This window comes from Carlito syrichta, unplaced genomic scaffold, assembly GCF_000164805.1.
Source record: "Carlito syrichta isolate Samal-C Ts95f unplaced genomic scaffold, Tarsius_syrichta-2.0.1 Scaffold314276, whole genome shotgun sequence".
NCBI lineage: Eukaryota > Metazoa > Chordata > Mammalia > Primates > Tarsiidae > Carlito > Carlito syrichta.
Genome location: NW_007258372.1, coordinates 1 through 17,488, shown reverse-complemented (window position 1 = coordinate 17,488; position 17,488 = coordinate 1). Strand labels below are relative to the sequence as shown.

General features: G+C 40.5%; 1 protein-coding gene across 1 annotated transcript in view; it reads left to right on the top strand.

The window, feature by feature from the left end:
- The window catches only part of LOC103273837 (histone-binding protein RBBP4-like), a 90,858-nt gene extending 88,591 nt beyond the window's left edge, over window positions 1-2,267 (top strand). The window contains 5 exon segments of the mRNA XM_021719152.1: window positions 963-1,175; window positions 1,178-1,843; window positions 1,846-2,160; window positions 2,163-2,209; window positions 2,211-2,267. Of these exon segments, the coding sequence (XP_021574827.1) occupies window positions 963-1,175; window positions 1,178-1,843; window positions 1,846-2,160; window positions 2,163-2,209; window positions 2,211-2,267 (1,298 nt within the window).
- The last annotated feature ends 15,221 nt before the right edge of the window (window positions 2,268-17,488 follow it).

Here is a 17,488-nt window from a genome sequence, read left to right as displayed (position 1 = left end):
CTGCCACGCCCGGCTGGTTTTTGGATCGATTGTAGAGATGAGGTCTCGCCACCCAGGCGGGTCTCGAACCCACGGGCTCAGGCCATCCACTCCCCTCAGCCTCCCAAAGGCACGGGATGACAGGCTGAGCCACCGAGCCCGGCTTCGTGGACTTTTTATTAGTCCACATTCAACTGAAATGAATGATTGTGTCAAAGAGACCTTAAAAAACAACAAGTTAATTAAGACATTCTCTTACAACTTAGCTGATCAGAACATAACGGTGAAGAAAGTTTCTCTTTTCAATAATCACAGAAATAGAAATACCAAGAAATAACCTCAACAAGAAATGTGCCTCACCTATACCAAGGAAACTGCAGCACTTAGTGGAAGGACCTAAAACAGCCTAGAGAGATGGAAAATTAAAGTATGATGCTTGATAACAAGACTTAGCATCATACATCTGACAATCGATTGCTTCCTGTCAAACTCATTTAGAAGAATGCAAATCCAGTCACTGCCTAAAGTACTTTGGTGGGAAAACGCAGAGTCAGAAGTCTCTTGAAAACACAAAAATTAGGCAGACTTGTCCTGCCGGGTGTTTGGCTGCTAACACTTTTAGGTACTTCCCGTGTACAATTTTCTACAGTTAGCAGGAGCTGACTTAAAGTTCATGTTTCGACCCACTGTGGCATACTACTTCTCCTTTAAAAACGGAGAGAGGCTCTACCGACTGAGCTACCCGGGCGCTCAGCTCTGCGAGAAATCAGAACATCAGCCGGGCGTGGTGGCGCGCGCCTGTCGTTCCAGCTCCTGGGAAGGCGGAGGCGGAAGGGTCGCCGGGGCCCGGCGGGTCGAGGCTGCGGGGGCCGGGGGCGGCCGCTGCCCTCCGGTCTGGGCGACGGCGTGAGACTCCCACTCAAAAAAACACGGAAGGTAAAATAAAATAAACCTGGAGAAAGGCGGCGGACGCGCGCGCTGAGCGAGCGCCGCGGCCCACGAGGAAGCAGCCTTCGACCGCACAGTGGAAGAACGGGTGGCCCACGAGGAGCACAAAATATGGGCTGACTGGGTGCTGACCCAGGCCCTGGAGCGGCCCGGCCTGGCTGCCCAGTGGCTTCCAGACGTCACCAGACCAGAAGGGAAAGATCTCAGCATCCACCGACTTGTCCTGGGGACACACACGTCGGATGAACAGAACATCTTGTGGCGGCCAGTGTGCAACTCCCTGATGATGATGCTCCGTTTGATGCGTCACACTACGACAGTGAAAAAGGAGAATTTGCAGGTTTGGGTTCGGTGAGGGGGAAAATTGAAATCGCAATCAAGATCAGCCGTGAAGGAGAAGTCCACAGGGCCTGTCATCTGCCCCAGGACCCTTGCATCACTGCAGCAAAGACTCCCTCCAGCGATGTTCTTGTTTTTGACTATACAAAACATCCTTCTAAACCAGCCCCTTCCGGAGAGTGCAACCCAGATTTCCGTCTTCGTGGGCATCAGAAGGAAGGCCGGGGGCTTTCTTGGAACCCAAATCTCAGTGGGCACCTACTTAGTGCTTCAGATGCCCATACCATCTGCCCGTGGGACATCAGTGCCACTCCAAAGGAAGGAAAAGTAACGGATGCGAAGACCATCTTTACAGGGCATACAGCTGTTGTAGAAGAGGTTTCCTGGCATCCGCTCCATGAGTCTCTGTTTGGGTCAGTTGCTGATGATCAGAAGCTTATGATTTGGGACACTCATTCAAACAATGCTTCCAAACCAAGCCACTCAGTTGATGCTCACACTGCTGACGCGAACTGCCTCTCTTTCAAGCTTTATAGCGAGTTCATTCTTGCCACAGGATCAGCTGACAAGACTGTTGCCTTGATCGGAGAAATCTGAAACTTAAGTTGCATTCCTTTGAGTCACACAAGGATGAAATATTCCAGGTTCAGTGGTCACCTCACAATGAGACTATTTTGGCTTCCAGTGGTACTGATGGCAGACTGAATGTCTGGGATTTAAGTAAAATTGGAGAAGAACAATCCCCAGACGATGGGCCACCAGAGTTGCTGTTTATTCATGGTGGCCACACTGCCAAGATATCTGATTTCTCCTGGAATCCCAACAAACCTTGGGCGATTTGTTCTGTATCAAAAGACAATATCATGCAAGTGTGGCAGATGGCAGAGAATATTTATAAGATGAAGACCCTGAAGGAAGCGTGGATCCAGAAGGACAAGGGTCCGAGACATGTCTGTAATTCCTGTGATTCTAGACTTCCCTTTTTTTCCTCTCTATCCTGAGATTGATTTAACACTGGTTTTGAGACACACAGACTTTGTTCAAAGGCTGTCCTGCCATATGGGTCCCACCAACAATGCTATTAACCCAACGGTGGGTATTTTCTAAATATTAACTGGGGGATTTGATTCAGCAATGCCACAGACTTACATTTAAATTTTCTTCAGGAATTTTATAGTAACAAACCAGGTCTCAAATAGCTACAGAAAGGGGAATATTATGTAAATGATTTTTCTTCTTATGCTGTATCCCCATGTTTTTCAGACTCATTTAAGTAAAGGCTAGAGTGAGTAAGGAATTGAGCCAAGTGAGGTTGGTCTCTGAGCCATGAAGTATAAATAAATACTGCAAGATGTCATTTTTATTCAGGAAATAGGGGAGATTCAAGTCGTATAGATTCCTGCTCTAAAATCTTCACACCTGATTTTCCAGGATGCACATTTTCTTATGTAGACCAGTTTCCTCTTGGTTTCTTCAGTTAAGTCAAAACTACACTTTCCTCTTTCCCCATATATTTTTGCTCGTTAGTTACTTCTTGAGCTGTTTTCATATTGTTCCTTTCCTTTCCGTGAAATGGTTGTGTGTTTTTTTTTAACTTGGGACCACCAAGTTATAAAGATGTATGTTTTTACCTGACGGCTCTACCACAGTAGACTGTCAAGTTGAAAAGAGTGAATCAATAACTTGTATTTGTTTTTAAAATTAAATTAATCCTTGGTTATAAAAAAATGGAGAAAGGCTTAGAACTAATTGCACATATAATGAGATGGACTCGGGTAAATAATTTCAGCCAATTTATGTGATGAAATCCTGTGAAATCATTAAACATATACATTCTGAAAAAAATATTTAATGTAAGAAATATAGTGTAAATCACAGATTAAAAGTACAAACAGAAAACTATATGTCCAATACGACTCTATCTATAAATAAAAATGTGTATGACCACAAAAAGACTAGAAGCAACTATAATAAATTGCTAATCATGCAATCTCAGAGTGGCAGATTTACTTTCCTTCTTTAATATTTTTGAAAACGCATTATTTTTACCATCAGGAAAATTTTGTAGCCATTTTAATCACACTTTGGGCAATGTCATGATAACGTCCAGTAAATGCTCTCTTCATGGGCCCGTCATCTCCTCTCTAAATGTCTTCCAATTCCCATCCATGCTGAGGACTTGCAGGAGGATGAGGCTCTCCAAGACATTCCAGCCCTAATGCTCCAACAGTTAAGTGATGTTTACCAGGGGTCCATTATGGCTTCCCAAGCCTGTTTATGCCAGCTGCACTTATTATTGTTATTCTGTAATTTAATTAACTAGTATGTAAATAGATGAAATGGGGTGGGGCGAGACAGATGTTGTTACCAAGAACCAAGTTAAAGATTTGAAGAGACTCCATCAAGTCCAGTCAGTCAAAAAGAAAGAGAAAGACAAAACAGACACAGGAGGACAGAGAGGGAAGAGAGAGAGAGAGAAGGGTGGAGTGCAAGAGAGAAGATGACAGAGAAGAAGAGAGAGAGGAGAGGAGAGAGGAAGAAGGAGGGGAAGATTGGAGGAATTAGAGGAAGGAAGGAGAGAGGCAGAAAGGCAGGGAGAGAGGCAGGAGCTTTTTTATTTTTTTAAGATGTGGGGTACACCTGAGCCCGCGGGTTCGAGACCCGCCTGGGCAGCGAGACCTCATCTCTACAATAAATCAAAAAATCAGCCGGGCGTTGTAGCACGCGCCTGTAATTCCGGCTACTTGGAAGGCTGAGGCGGAAGGATCGCCGGAGCCCAGCAGGTCGAGGCTGCGGTGGCCGGGAGTGGCCACTGCACTCCAGGCTGGGTGACAGAGTGAGACTCCAACTCAAAAAAAAAAAAAAAAAAATGTGGGGTACAATTTTCAGGGTTAGGTATACAAAAGTTGATTATGCAGGTACCCTTGTTGATGAGGTATGCCCCTCCCTAACCTAGCAGTTTCCCTCAACTGCCAATCCCACCCCCGCCCCGGCAGTTTCCCACCACTATCAATCCCTTTCTTATAGTATTATCATAATTGTTCAAGGTCCGCTTATGAGTGAGAACATATGGAACTCTGTTCTTTGTTTCTGTGATAGATCACAGCGTATGATCGACTTTAAATCCATCCAAGCTGTTGCAAATTCCGTATGTTTGTCCTTCTTTATGGCTGCATAATATTGCATTGTGTGTGCATACCACACTTTTTTATCCAGTCCAGCTTTGATGGGCAGCATGGTTGGTTCCATGTTTTTGCTATGTGAATAGAGCTACAACAAACATGCGAGTGCAGGTGTCTTTTTTGTAGAATGATCTGAGTTCCTCCGGGTATATCCCCAGTAGGGGTATTCCTGGGTCACGTGGAAGGTCAATTTCTAGTTCTTTCAGAAATCGCCACACTGTCTTCCAAAGATGTTGCACTTGTTTGCATTCCCACCAGCAGCAGTGTAGAAGAGTTCCTTTTTCTCCACATCCTGGCCAGCATCTGCTGCCTTTTGTTTTATTAATGATAGTCATTCTTACTGGGGTTAGGTGGTCTCTCCATGTGGTTTTGATTTGCATTTCTCTGATAATGAGTGAGGCTGAGCACTTTTTCATGTGTCTGTTGCTGCCCATATCTGTTCTTTCGAGAAGTATCTATTCATGTCTTTTGCCCACTTTTTAATGGGGCTGTTTGTTTTTTCCTTTCAGCGCATTTGAGTTCCTTGTAGATCCTAGATGTTAGACCTTTGTCAGATACACAACTGGCAAATTTTTTTCCCATTCTGTGGGCTGTCTCCCTGCTCTCTTGATGGCTTCTTTGGCTTTGCAGAAGCTCGTCAGTTATTTCTTATGGTATGGGCACTTAGGATTCTGATCAGGATTGGTTGCCACTTCTAATTTCCATGAGGGTGTCTAGCAGGAGTGTTTTTGTTATGAGTTCCCCTACCCAAATTTTCCTCTCAATTAGCCACCAATACTGATAGAGTAATAAGGTGATCGTCTTGTTGGGGTTATAGTGAAGTTTTCTGTTTATTCCGCATTATAGCAGAATAGAAAAAACATGGGATGAGGTCTTGTGATCTAAGTTATAGTCTTAACTCAGTCACTAACTAACATGAACTTCTATGCAAGTCTTTATTTTTTTTTTTAGAGTTGTGGGGTACAAGTGAGAATTTGCTACAAAAGTAGGCTGCATGCAGGTGAAGTTGGGCTTCTAACTCACCGTCTCACCCTTTGGTAGTGGACCAGGTACACTTTGTGTTGCTATGTGCTCCCTTCCCCGCTCCCTGGCAGTGCTCAGCGTGTGCCAAGCTCACTCTTGTGTGCACGTCTTTGAACCTCTCAACCTTAATTCCCTGATTTGTAAATGGGACGGTTTGGCTAGACAACAGGTCAAAAGTCATCTGCACTTTTTCATAACAATCTATTATTTGCTAATAAACATTTATAATGTTAACTTCTAAGATTGCAATAGTAGAAAAGCAAAATATTTCAATGATTTGTGTAACATGCACTTAAAAGTAGCTTTTTTTGAAGGACATAGGGAAAAGGTATAAATTTAACTGTATTTCAATTTCTTGCAGAGGAGAGAAGTGGAAAGTCATTCTTATAAACTTGAATAATACAATAAAATCAAATATCTGGTATTTGAATTCACTGATAAGATTTTGGAGAACTTATCTCCTTCTTAAATTAAATCCGGCCTAAAGCTATTTTTATTGTTAAAGAATTTAATACGGCCAGGCTCGGTAGCTCAGCCTGTCATCCCAGCATTTTGGGAGGCCAAGGCGAGTGGATTGTCTGAGTCCACGGGTTCAAGACCAGCCTGGGCAGATTTTCAGGACCTTGTCTCTACAATAAATAAGAAATTAGCCAGGCACAGTAGCACACACCTGTAGTTCCTGCTACTTGGAAGACTGAGGCGGAAGGATGGCCGGAGCCCAGCAGGTCGTTGCTGGGGTGGCCAGGAATGTGCCACTGCACTCCAGCATGGGTGACAGAATGAGACTCCAACTCAAAAAAAAAAAAGAGTTTAATACAACTGAACTCCAGATCTATTATCAAATTGCTTTGGTACTCTAGAAAAGTCTTCCAATCACAACTTGCCAATATACTTTTGCCATTTACCTCCCACCTAACCCTACCTAGGGTGCATGAATAAAACCAGTAAAAGTCTGAATGATTGAAGAGTTTACAGAAACACGTTTCATAAATTAACCACTAATAGTTATAAATTTGGCAAGGAAAGCATAATGCCTGTAGTGGCCACTCTGTTCACAGGCCCACTGGCCACAAGCGGTCCAGAAAACTGCCATGAAAATTCCTGATTTACTTTTCATGATTCTACATACTGCTGAATTGCACATTCACAGACAGAAGACTTAAAACATTCACACTAAATTAGTTCAAGAGATTTGGGGGTGGAAATGCCCCAAATATCTCTATAACCAAGTCGTGTTTTATATAAAAAGCCAATCAAAAGGAAGTCACTCAACCAGCTGATTAGTATCTCTGTTTAGAGCTAAGTTTAGACTTAAAACTGAAGAGGCAAAGGAAACCAGATTGCAAGTAGAATCAGTTCCGAACATTTTTGGTAAGTTCAGCTTATCCGAATCCTTGAAGTAGAAACCAGTGAAACTATGAGATGCAAGGGGGTATCAAATGATATACATTTCATTTTAACACTTAACTTTTTGACTGCCATCAAACATGTCTCTCTTTATCTTTCAGACTTTGTATTTTGAGAGATGGCAGCCACGGTGGAAAGAACCTGGGAGCGTGAAGTGGGGGTTTGAGCCAAGTTCCTTATTTTGGGTTGGGTTCCTTTGGGTAAATCACTTAATCTAGTAGGATTCCAACTGCTTATTAAGAAAACTGGGGTTATGTTACATATTTTGCTTAGATTACAGCATGATCCGAGTAATCACATGAGAAAATAAATGTGCTTTTTTTTCTAATTTTTATTTTATTTTATTTTAGCTTCAGGGACTATGTGTGTGTGCGTGCATGTTTGTTACGTAGGCATATTGTGAGCTGATGGGGACTGGGCTTCGCGAGTCCCCATTCCCCCAATAGGGAACACTGCACCCGACAGACGGTTTCTGAACCCTTGCCCTCTCGCTGTCTCCCCCCTTTCGGTGTCCCCAGTGTCTATTATTTCCATTGTTATGTCTGTTTAGTTCGCACATCTAAGTAAGAACATGCGGTGTTTGATTTTCTGTGACTGAGTTCGTTCAGTTAGGATAATGGCCTCCAGCTCCATCCATGTTGCTGCAGAGGACGTGATTTCATTCTTTTTTACGGCTGTGTGATAAAAACAGATGTGCTTTGTAAATTCTAAATTATATATGTTGTTTTTTATTTCAACACTAATAAGTAAATATTATATAATTTGTGTACATTGCGTATTTCTTTGACCAAGACAATAACCTCAACAATATCTTGCACATCTTAGTACCTTCCTTTTCACTGATGCATCCATTTGCTTGTTTGTTTGTTTGTTTTTTATTTTTTTATTTTTTGAGTTGGAGTCTCATTCTATCGCCCAGGCTAGAGGGCAGTGGCATGCTCACAGCCACACAGCCTCGACCTGCTGGGCTCAGGCGATCCTTCTGCCTCAGCCTTCCAAGTAGCTGGAACGACAGGCAGGTGCCACCACGCCCGGCTAATGCTTATTTATTTATTAATGTAACAAATACCATGAATCTGCTATTCCATAAAAGACCTGGTGCAGCAACAGTCACTGCCTCCGCCTCCTCCCCATCCCAGTCCCCTGCTTCTTCCCCCTTGAGATCATTTTTTTTTTTTGTATTCTTAGTATCATTTTATCCTGCATTTATTTCTTAGAAATACAGTGTTTGCATTGGGTTTAATCTCTTTTTAAAAAAATGATTAGGAACTAGATGTAGAAAGGGAACCAGGGCTCTACTTGAGGTTGCAAGGCACTATCAAGGATGCTGAAGAAAGTCAAGACATTGTGGATTTTATCCTAGTTTGTAACAAAGTGAGAATTTCTGGATCTCTGTTTCTGAGACTGAGGAAAAAATTACAGTTCAACTGTGCTTAGTGAATCCATAAATAGCATATTAATTTAACAAAACCATATCCTGTTACATGCAATCTTTTGACACTTGCTCTAAAAGCTTTAGGACTAACCGAGTGTGGCAGCTCACACCTGTAATCCTAGCACTTTGAGAGGCCAAATTGGTAGGGTTGCTTGAGTCCAATAGTTGGAGACCAGCCTGGGAAACATAGCAAGACCTTGCCTCTACAAAAACTTGAAAACTTAACTGGGTGTGATGGTGCACACCTGTAGTCCCAGCTACTCCGGGGACTGAGGCCAGAGGATTGCCTGAATACAGCAGGTTGAGGCTGTGGTAACCGTGATTGTGCCACTGCAAACCAGCCTGGGTGACAGAGTGAGACTTTGACTCAAAAAAAGAAAAAAAAAACCTTAGAACTCATTTTGAAGCTATGGTAATTAAAACAGCATAAAAACATCAAAACTGATCAATAATGGAATAGAGAATTTAATGCAGATCTATGTAAAAATATTTAATTTCTTCGTTTATAAATAAGAGTTTTAACTGAGTGACTTCCAAACTCCCAAGAGATGAGGTGATCAGCCCAAGTTTACAGAAACACTGACAATGTTTATGAGATTCATGCTTTACATTTGCAATGGGTTTTACTATAAAAATGTATCTGTCCACAGGTTCAAGACCAGCCTGGGCAACTTGGTGAGACCTCATTTCTACAATAAATCGAGAAATTAGCCAAGCATGGGAGGGTGCACCTGTAGTTCTAGCTACTTTGAAGGCTGAGGTGGAAGGATCACTGGAGCCCAGCTGGACGACGCTAGGGTGGCCATGAGCTTGCCACTGTACTCCAGCATGAGTGATGGAGTGAGATTCCACCTCAAATATATATCTATCTATCTTCCAAAGGCTATTTTGTTGTGGTAGTGGATGTCTTAGTGTCTTTATTGGAATGTGACTTACATACCATAAATTGCAAGTGTAGAGTTCAATAATTTTCAGTGAATTCATAGAATCGTGCAATCTGCACTTCAGTGCACTTCAGAACAAGCACATCATCACACTCATACCCAAAAAGTTCTCCAGTGCCTGTTTGCAGTTAATTCCCATTGGCACTCTGAGGGGGTAAACATTGACTTGGTTTCCATTTCCCTAGATGTGCTTTTTCCAGAAATAGCATATAAGTGGGATCACTGTACATAGTCTTCTGTGTCTGGCTTTTTCACTTAGCATAATATTTGTAAGGATTTTCCATGTGGAGGCATGTATCAGTAGCTTGTTCTTTTCAATTGACAACTAGCCTGTCATTGCATGGATATAACAAATTCTGTTCACAAGCTGAGGGACACTTAGGTGTTTCCACTTTGGGGCTATGGTGGATATACTGCTTAAACATTGGTATGTAAGGCTTTGTAGGGATGCATGTTAACATTTCTTTTGTGCAGGTACCTAAGTTTTATAGTAAAGTTATGTTTAACTTTTTAAAGAAACTGCCCCCGTTTTCAAAGGTGCCTGTAGAGTTACAGTCCCTCTGAGTTTGTATAAGGGTTCAGTTGTCATTTTGGTCAGTTTTGGTTGCAACCATTCTAGTGGACATGAAGTTGTACCTCCTTGTAATCTTGATTTGCATTTCTCCAGTGATGAAGGATATTACATATCTTTTCAAGAGTTTATTAGTCATTCACATATCTTCTTTGTAAAAGGTCTGTTTAAAACTCGGCCAATTAAAAAGAAATGTAATTGATTGGGTTGTTTGTCTTATTATTTGGTGGCAAATGTTATTCATATATTATGGACACAAGTCCTTTAACAGCTATATCATTTGTAACACATTCACCCAGTTTGGGGCTTTTTTTCTCATTCTCTTAATGGTGTCTCTTAAAGAGTGAAAGGTTTGAACTTGAACAAGATCCAATGTAGCAACTGTTTGCTTTTATGGCACATGTTCTGGTGTCACAGCTAAGAAATCTTTGCTTTTGTTTTCATCCAGAGGTTTTGTTGTTTTTACCCTTCCATTTGGCTCTATAATCAGTTTTGAGTTATTTCTGTGTATGATATGAGGTAAGGATCTAAGGTTATTTGGAACACACGGATATCCAATTCTTCAAATAACATTTGTTGAAAAGACTATCTTATCTTCATTGAATTTCCTTGGCAACTTTGTTGAAAATCAATTGATCATAAATGTAAATACTTACTTCTGAACTTTCCGTTCCATTCAACTGACATAATGTGGATCCTGATGCCAATACCACAAGTCTTGACGTCTGTAGTTGTATAGTAAGTGGAAGCCCGCCAACTTTTTATCTTTCTATATTGTTTTAACTAATGTAGTTCTTTGAATTTTTATATGAATTTATAATCAGCTTGTACATTTCTACCAAAAACAAAAAATAAACCTGCTAGATTTTGACAAGGGTTGTGTCAAATCTAAAGACCAATTTTAAAGAATTGCTATTTTAACGGCATTTTATCTTCCTATCCATGAACATGGAATGCCTCTATTTATTTAAATTCTCCCTAATTCCCCCCAGCCTTATTTTGTAGTTTTCAGTGTGCAGGTATTTCATTTCTTTTGTTATGTGTGTATTCCTAAAGAGTTTATTCTTTTTGATGCTATTGTGCATAAGATTGTTTCCTTAACTTTCTGAAATTTTTCATTGCCAGTATATAAAAATGCAATTTACTTTTGTATCCCCAAAGTCTGTTTTGATGCATTGCTTGGTTTTACTTAAATTAGTTAAATTCTGTTTTATCCCATTATTTTCCTACTTATTTTTCTGCCACTAGTTTTTGCTTTATATTTTTGTAATTCATCCATATTTCATTTTAGTTTAGCTGACTAAATTACTGTACCTCCATACAATTGTACAACATTTTAATATATTTTAATATATTGTACTTCTAGACAAATGTGTGCTTCTAAATTGCTTTTTTCTTAGTCTTCTCCAAGAAATTTTTTATATAAATCTATTAAACATTCATTAAAATTATGTGGAAAAAAGCATCAAAATTTATTTCCATTATTTGATGTTAGATATCATTATAAAGCATAGATATGTCCCTGTTGTATTACAAAGATACATGGAATTCTCATTTAATATAGTGTGCATTTGTTTTGAGAATTTAATTTTCCTTCTTTCTCTAGTGTTTAAAATAAATTTATGTAGAACTCAATAAATCAGTTTAATGTAAGAGTTACATTCAGACAAGCTATGTCAGTCAACACATGTACACGTTTGACATGACGTACTGAATAACAAAGTTCAGCACTTTCCAAACTGTGTTGACAGAATGCTTAAGGGAGAAAGGATCTCTTAAACAAATACACTTGGATAGCAAATTTAAACGACTTTCGTTTCTGATAGACTTCTCGAAGCATTTTGCTAATATACATTATGATTCATGAGAGAAAAACATCATATTTTCTCCTGCCACATGCAATTTCATAGCTCAGCAAAAGATTTTAGGCAAAAGCAGTCATGCCTCAACATTTAATTTTGTGTTTTCAGCTGCATAATAGTTTTGCGTCTAAAATATTCACAGATTTTTCTGCACCTACTTCTCTTCCCAAAATCCAGGTTCTTAGTTCCCTGCCATGTATCTCAAATCAGCAAAAACACCCAGAAAAAAGCATGTACGAACATCGCCTTGTCTCTCAATGGGTCTTCCCTGCCTGAACCTTGTCCTCTCCAGCTCTTGTTGCTTCAGCAGAAATCTAGTATTGTGAGTTTTAAAAATGTGTTCATTTTGCCCAAGTGTTTTTGTCACAAACATTGGACTATCACAAGCTGTTGCATCCTACTCAGAACTAGAAGTCTGTTCATGAATTTTTAGCCAAAGCAAATTAGGTAGCTTAAGTGTAACTACTAAGCATTATTAGACACTCAGTGGTTATACACATTTTACAACCTATTTGAAAGCAATTAATACATCAAGGACCATAGAAAGTCTTCCTTACTAGTTAGCTTAAGAAATAGGCTAATTATTATAAACACTGCATGCAGTTATGGGTTTTTTAACATATTTATCACATATTAGAAAATAATATCTACATTTATACATTTATTTTTAAGTTTTTGACATTAACAAACTCCCTAGTTCAGCCTATAACCTCAGTGCCTTGTCTCTGACACATTATACAGGCTTAATATTTTTTGATAAATGAATGGATTCATGAAAGGTTGTGACCCCACACTCTGAAATATTTTGTATAATACTCTGTACTGGGTCAGGCACACAATAAATACTTGATAAATGCTAAAAAAAAAAAAAAGAGAGAGAGAGAGAGAGAGAGAGACATAGACAGAGACAGAGGGAGAAAGGATATGAAAAGATCCATGTCCTTTTAATCAAGCATTACATAGATATTTAAAATGATCATTATAAAAATTTGATAGCAACATGAATATACACTTTAATCAATAAACAGAATGTAAGCTATTATGTGGTTTTTATGCAGATATGGTTAAACTAAGTAAAAAAATTTTTTTTTATTGATGTAAAAATCATGGAAGAAACAATGTTAAAATAAGCCCAACTGTGAGAGGATAGTGGCGAGTTATTCATCACGAACTACTGGGAAAGTCATTACTCGTTTTCCTTGTGTTACATGTGTAGGACTTTATTGGGAGAGGTGAGTGAGATACTCAAATGAAAACCCTTTTACAAATTACAAAGACTTTCATAAATGTTAAGGAGCAATTATCATGATTCACCACAAATTATGATCTTCAGTGATTACTGGTATTTATACATTGCCTCTTTGGCTTAATGATTTCCCTGGAAAATGTTGAGCCAACAGTTGTAAGGAAGGAAAGGAAGATTTTGCGCACACACACACACACACACACACACACACACACACAAAGGCACACGCCACACAACAACTTTTCAGTCAACAACAAGCTGCATACACAATGGTGGTCCCATAAGGTTATAATGGAGCTAAAGAACTCTTCTCACCTAGTGATGTCATATCCATTGTAACGTCCTAGCACAATTACTTTTTTACAAGTTCTGTGCCGTCTAAGTGTACAGTGTCTATAAAGTCTACAGTCGTGTACAGTAACGCCCCAGGCCTTCACGTTGACTCATCACTCACTCTTTGACTCAAAGTATCTTCCAGTCCCGCAAGCTTCATGCATGGGTAAGTGTCCTAGACAGGGGTATCATTTTTTTATCTTGTATAGCATACTTTTACTGTACCTTCTCTATTTTGATACATAAATACTTAGCATTGTGCTACAAGTGCCTGCAGAATTAAGTACAATGACATGCTATGTAGATGTATAGCCTAGGAGTAACAGCCTATCTATCCCACACAGCCTAGGTGTGTGGTAGGCTGTACCACCTAGGTTTGTGTGAATGCACTCTATGATGTTTGCACAAACAAAAATCATTTTAATGACACATTTCTCAGAATGCATCCCCGTCATTAAGTGATGCATGATTCTGTGTGCATGTGTATATATAATATTTTAGTTCATCATTTACTGTCTTCTATTTTGTTCTTAAATATATGTAAGAAATTCTGAATAAATTAAGCATGGCTGTATATAACAATGACCAACTCTGGGTCAAAGTTTAATGATAATCCCGCTGACAAGTGTAATGATAGTAAACTATTTTAAGAGAAATTCAATATCTCCACAAGTAAAACAATCCAGTGCCTCATAATTTGCATGTCATTGAATTCTCATCACCGATATTATTCTAGAGACTATGGCTTATAATAAAATATCTTGAGCATGACTATGATAAAGATATTATTAAGAAATTAGACCAAGCTCTGGCTATGACATAAGGAGTTTTGCCCTTTTATTCTCATCATTATATAGTGAATACGATTTAATATATTTTCTATTGTTTTTATAATGATTATTTAAAATGTGATTGTTCATCGAATTAATGTTAGTTGAGCAGTTACTGTGTGCTAAACACATGTAAAAGCAATAAGAATAAAATGCAAAACAAACTCAAAAAAGTCTACTAATTACAAATCTACATATGACTTCGGTAAATACATTTTACTATTAGCAACTGTAATAGTAAAAGACAAAAAATTACAAACTGGAAGAAGTCTTTGCATCTTCAATATATATTTATAAATACAGAGAGAGGTCTGGAGTGCCTCCCAGCCTCACACCCGCGTTCTCCACCCGCAGCAGAAATGTGCGTGGAGTGAGGGGCCACTTTTTAATCCGGCAGAATTTTATTTCCATCTTTTTTGGTGCGGAGATCCTGAGGATTTGTTACAGTTTACATTGGACGTGGTTTTGTCAGTATATCCTCAACTCTTTGATCATCTGTAAGAAACTTGCGGAGACGGGGCAAGATGGCGACGGCATAGGTGAACTGCTGAGATTCTCTGAACGTGAGTTCCCAAAAAGGCTATCACTTCGCTACCCCCATCCCCCAGCCCACCACCAACCGCGCTGGGGGCAGGCCCGGGAACTTCAGTCCCACGCAAGGCCAGATATTGCGCCCCTCCCCCCACTGCTGCCGTTCTACTCGTGTGTGGAAGTCTCCGGTCCCAGCCCCCTCCAGATCCCTCCCCGGCTGCATTGTCTCCAGCCCGGGCACCCGGCATCAAGCCGCCGGTCACACAGGGAGGCTCTGGGCACCCGCCCCTCAGAGACGCTGGTTCCATTTCTGGCTGAAGTCCTCTGTTGGGTCCCAGCGCCACTCTCGCTGTCTAGAGCCTGCCCTTTGGAACTTTGGAGCTCTGGAACTCCGGGTCCACCCTGGCTGAGGCACACAGCATGAGACCCCAAGCCAGAGGACCCAGACAAGCGGAGAAAAACAGATCTGCTTAAACTGCCTTGCCATTCTCCAGGCAGAGACTTCCATTGCCCTGCCCACCTAGCAACAAACTTTACCTCATTTCCTAAGGCCAGGTATTGCAGCGTGCGGGGAAGTTTTGGGTCCCTACTCCCTCCAGCTCTCTCCCCGGCCCGGCACCCGGCACCGCAGGTCGCACAGGGAGGCTCTGAGCGCCCGCCCCTCAGAGACACCGGTTCCATTACTGGCTGAATACTCTGTAGGGACCCAGTGCCACTCTCGTCATTTACAGCCTGCCTTTTGGAACTTTGGAACTCTGGAACTCCGGGTCCACCCTGGCTGAGGCACACAGCGTGAGACCCCAAGCCAGAGGACCCAGACAAGCGGAGAAAAACAGACCTGCTTAAACTGCCTTGCCATTCTCCAGGCAGAGACTTTCATTGCCCCGCCCACCTAGCAACAAACTACCTCAGCTGCTAAGGCAACAGTGTGAAACAGGAGACAAAGCCCCACCCCTATGCTGCAACGAAAAACAAAAGGGAGAGGCTGGAATTGGAGATCACAAAAGTGACTCTAGTCACTTATTTTGACCTATGATTTTATCATTGAAACTGTTGGTCTAGATTACGTTTGGTGTTTACCTTCTGACTTATACTGTTTCTTGATTTTTTTGGCCTGTCTCTGTTTAGCTATCAGTATTCTTTAGGGAATCTTTCTTACCTGTCTTTTTTCACTTCTTCCCAGCCCTGTGTCTCTCTCTCACCTGATAGTTGGTATGTATATCTGTTTTCCCTCTTGCACTTCTCCCTTTCGCTTATTTTGACTTATGATTTTATCATTGTAACTGTTAGTTTAGATCACGTCTGTTGTTGACCTTCTGACCTACACTGTCTCTCGCTTTTATTGACCTGTCTGTGTAGCTATCAGTACTCCTTAGGCAATCTTTCTTACGTGTCTTTCTTCACTTCTTCCCGATCCTGTGACTGTTTTTCACCTGATAGCTGGTATGTATATCTGTTATCCCTCTCGCACTTCTCTCTTTCGCTCATTTTGACTTATGATTTTATCATTGTAACTGTTGGTTTAGATCACGTTTGTTGTTTACCTTCTGACTTACACTGTTTCTCGATTTTATTGCCCTGTCTCTGTGTTGCTTCAGTACTCTTTAGTACTATGTAGCTATCAGTACTCTTTCTTACCTGTCTTTCTTCACCTCTTCCCAGCCCTGTGTCTCGTTCTCACCTGATAGTTGGTATGTATATCTGTTTTCCCTCTCGCGCTTCTCTCTTTCTAACTCCCTATTGACCCCCCCTTCCTCCATTATTTTCCTCTTCTATATGCCCCCCTTTTAAATCTAGGGACCAAGACTGCAAACTGCTGAATAGACAAACTGTAAAGCAGAGGGAAAAGTGAACAAAGCCAGAAGACCCTCATAAGGAAGAACAGGTCATTGCAGAAGAGAAATAAAAGCAACCCCACCTTCCCTCAAAAACAGAATTGAAGAGGGGGAGGGAAAGGGGTAAAGGGAGAAAAATCTACAGAAATGAAGAAAAACCAAAAGAAGAGTATGGGTCTCTCCCAGACGCCTGGGAGAGCAGACACTGAGAAAACTGACTTTGGAATACAAACAGTGAAAAGTCCCCAAAATGAAGGGTCTCAAAATGCAAATGTAGATATCAAAACAATAATGGAGACATTAAAAAGAATTGAGGAGACATAAGAAGAAACTAGGAAGGAGCTGATATCTGAGATAACAGTAATAAAGAATATTGTGAATGAAATAAATAACAAATTGAAAAGTATGGAAAGCAGAATTACCCAAGCAGAAGAAAGAATCTCAGAGCTTGAGGACCAAAATATAGAAATAACCCAAACTTTTAAAAACAAAGAAAATAAGCTAAAAAAGACAGAACAAAACCTTCAAGAGATGAGTGACTACCTCAAGAGGCCTAACCTAAGAATAATCGGACTCCCTGAGGTAGAAAGAGAAACAGAGACCACATTGGAACAAACTTTCCATGAAATCATTCAAGAAAATTTCCCTTATCTAATCAGTGATACAAAAATTCAAACACAAGAGATTCAGAGAACTCCCGCAAGACAACAAATGAGAAGATCAACTCCTAGACACATAATAATTCGCCTAAATAAAGTAGGCACAAAAGAAAAAATCCTAAAGGCAGCTAGAGAAAAAGGCCAGATCACCCACCATGGAAGACCAATCAGAATAGCAGCAGATTTATCTGCAGAAACCCTGCAGGCTAGGAGAGCTTGGAGCCCTATCTTCAAAGTCCTAAAAGATAAACAATTTCAACCAAGAATAACCTACCCAGCCAAGCTAAGCTTCATCAGTGAGGGAGAATTAAAATCTTTCCCAGATATCCAATCCCTAAGAACTTATGCAGCCACAAAACCATCT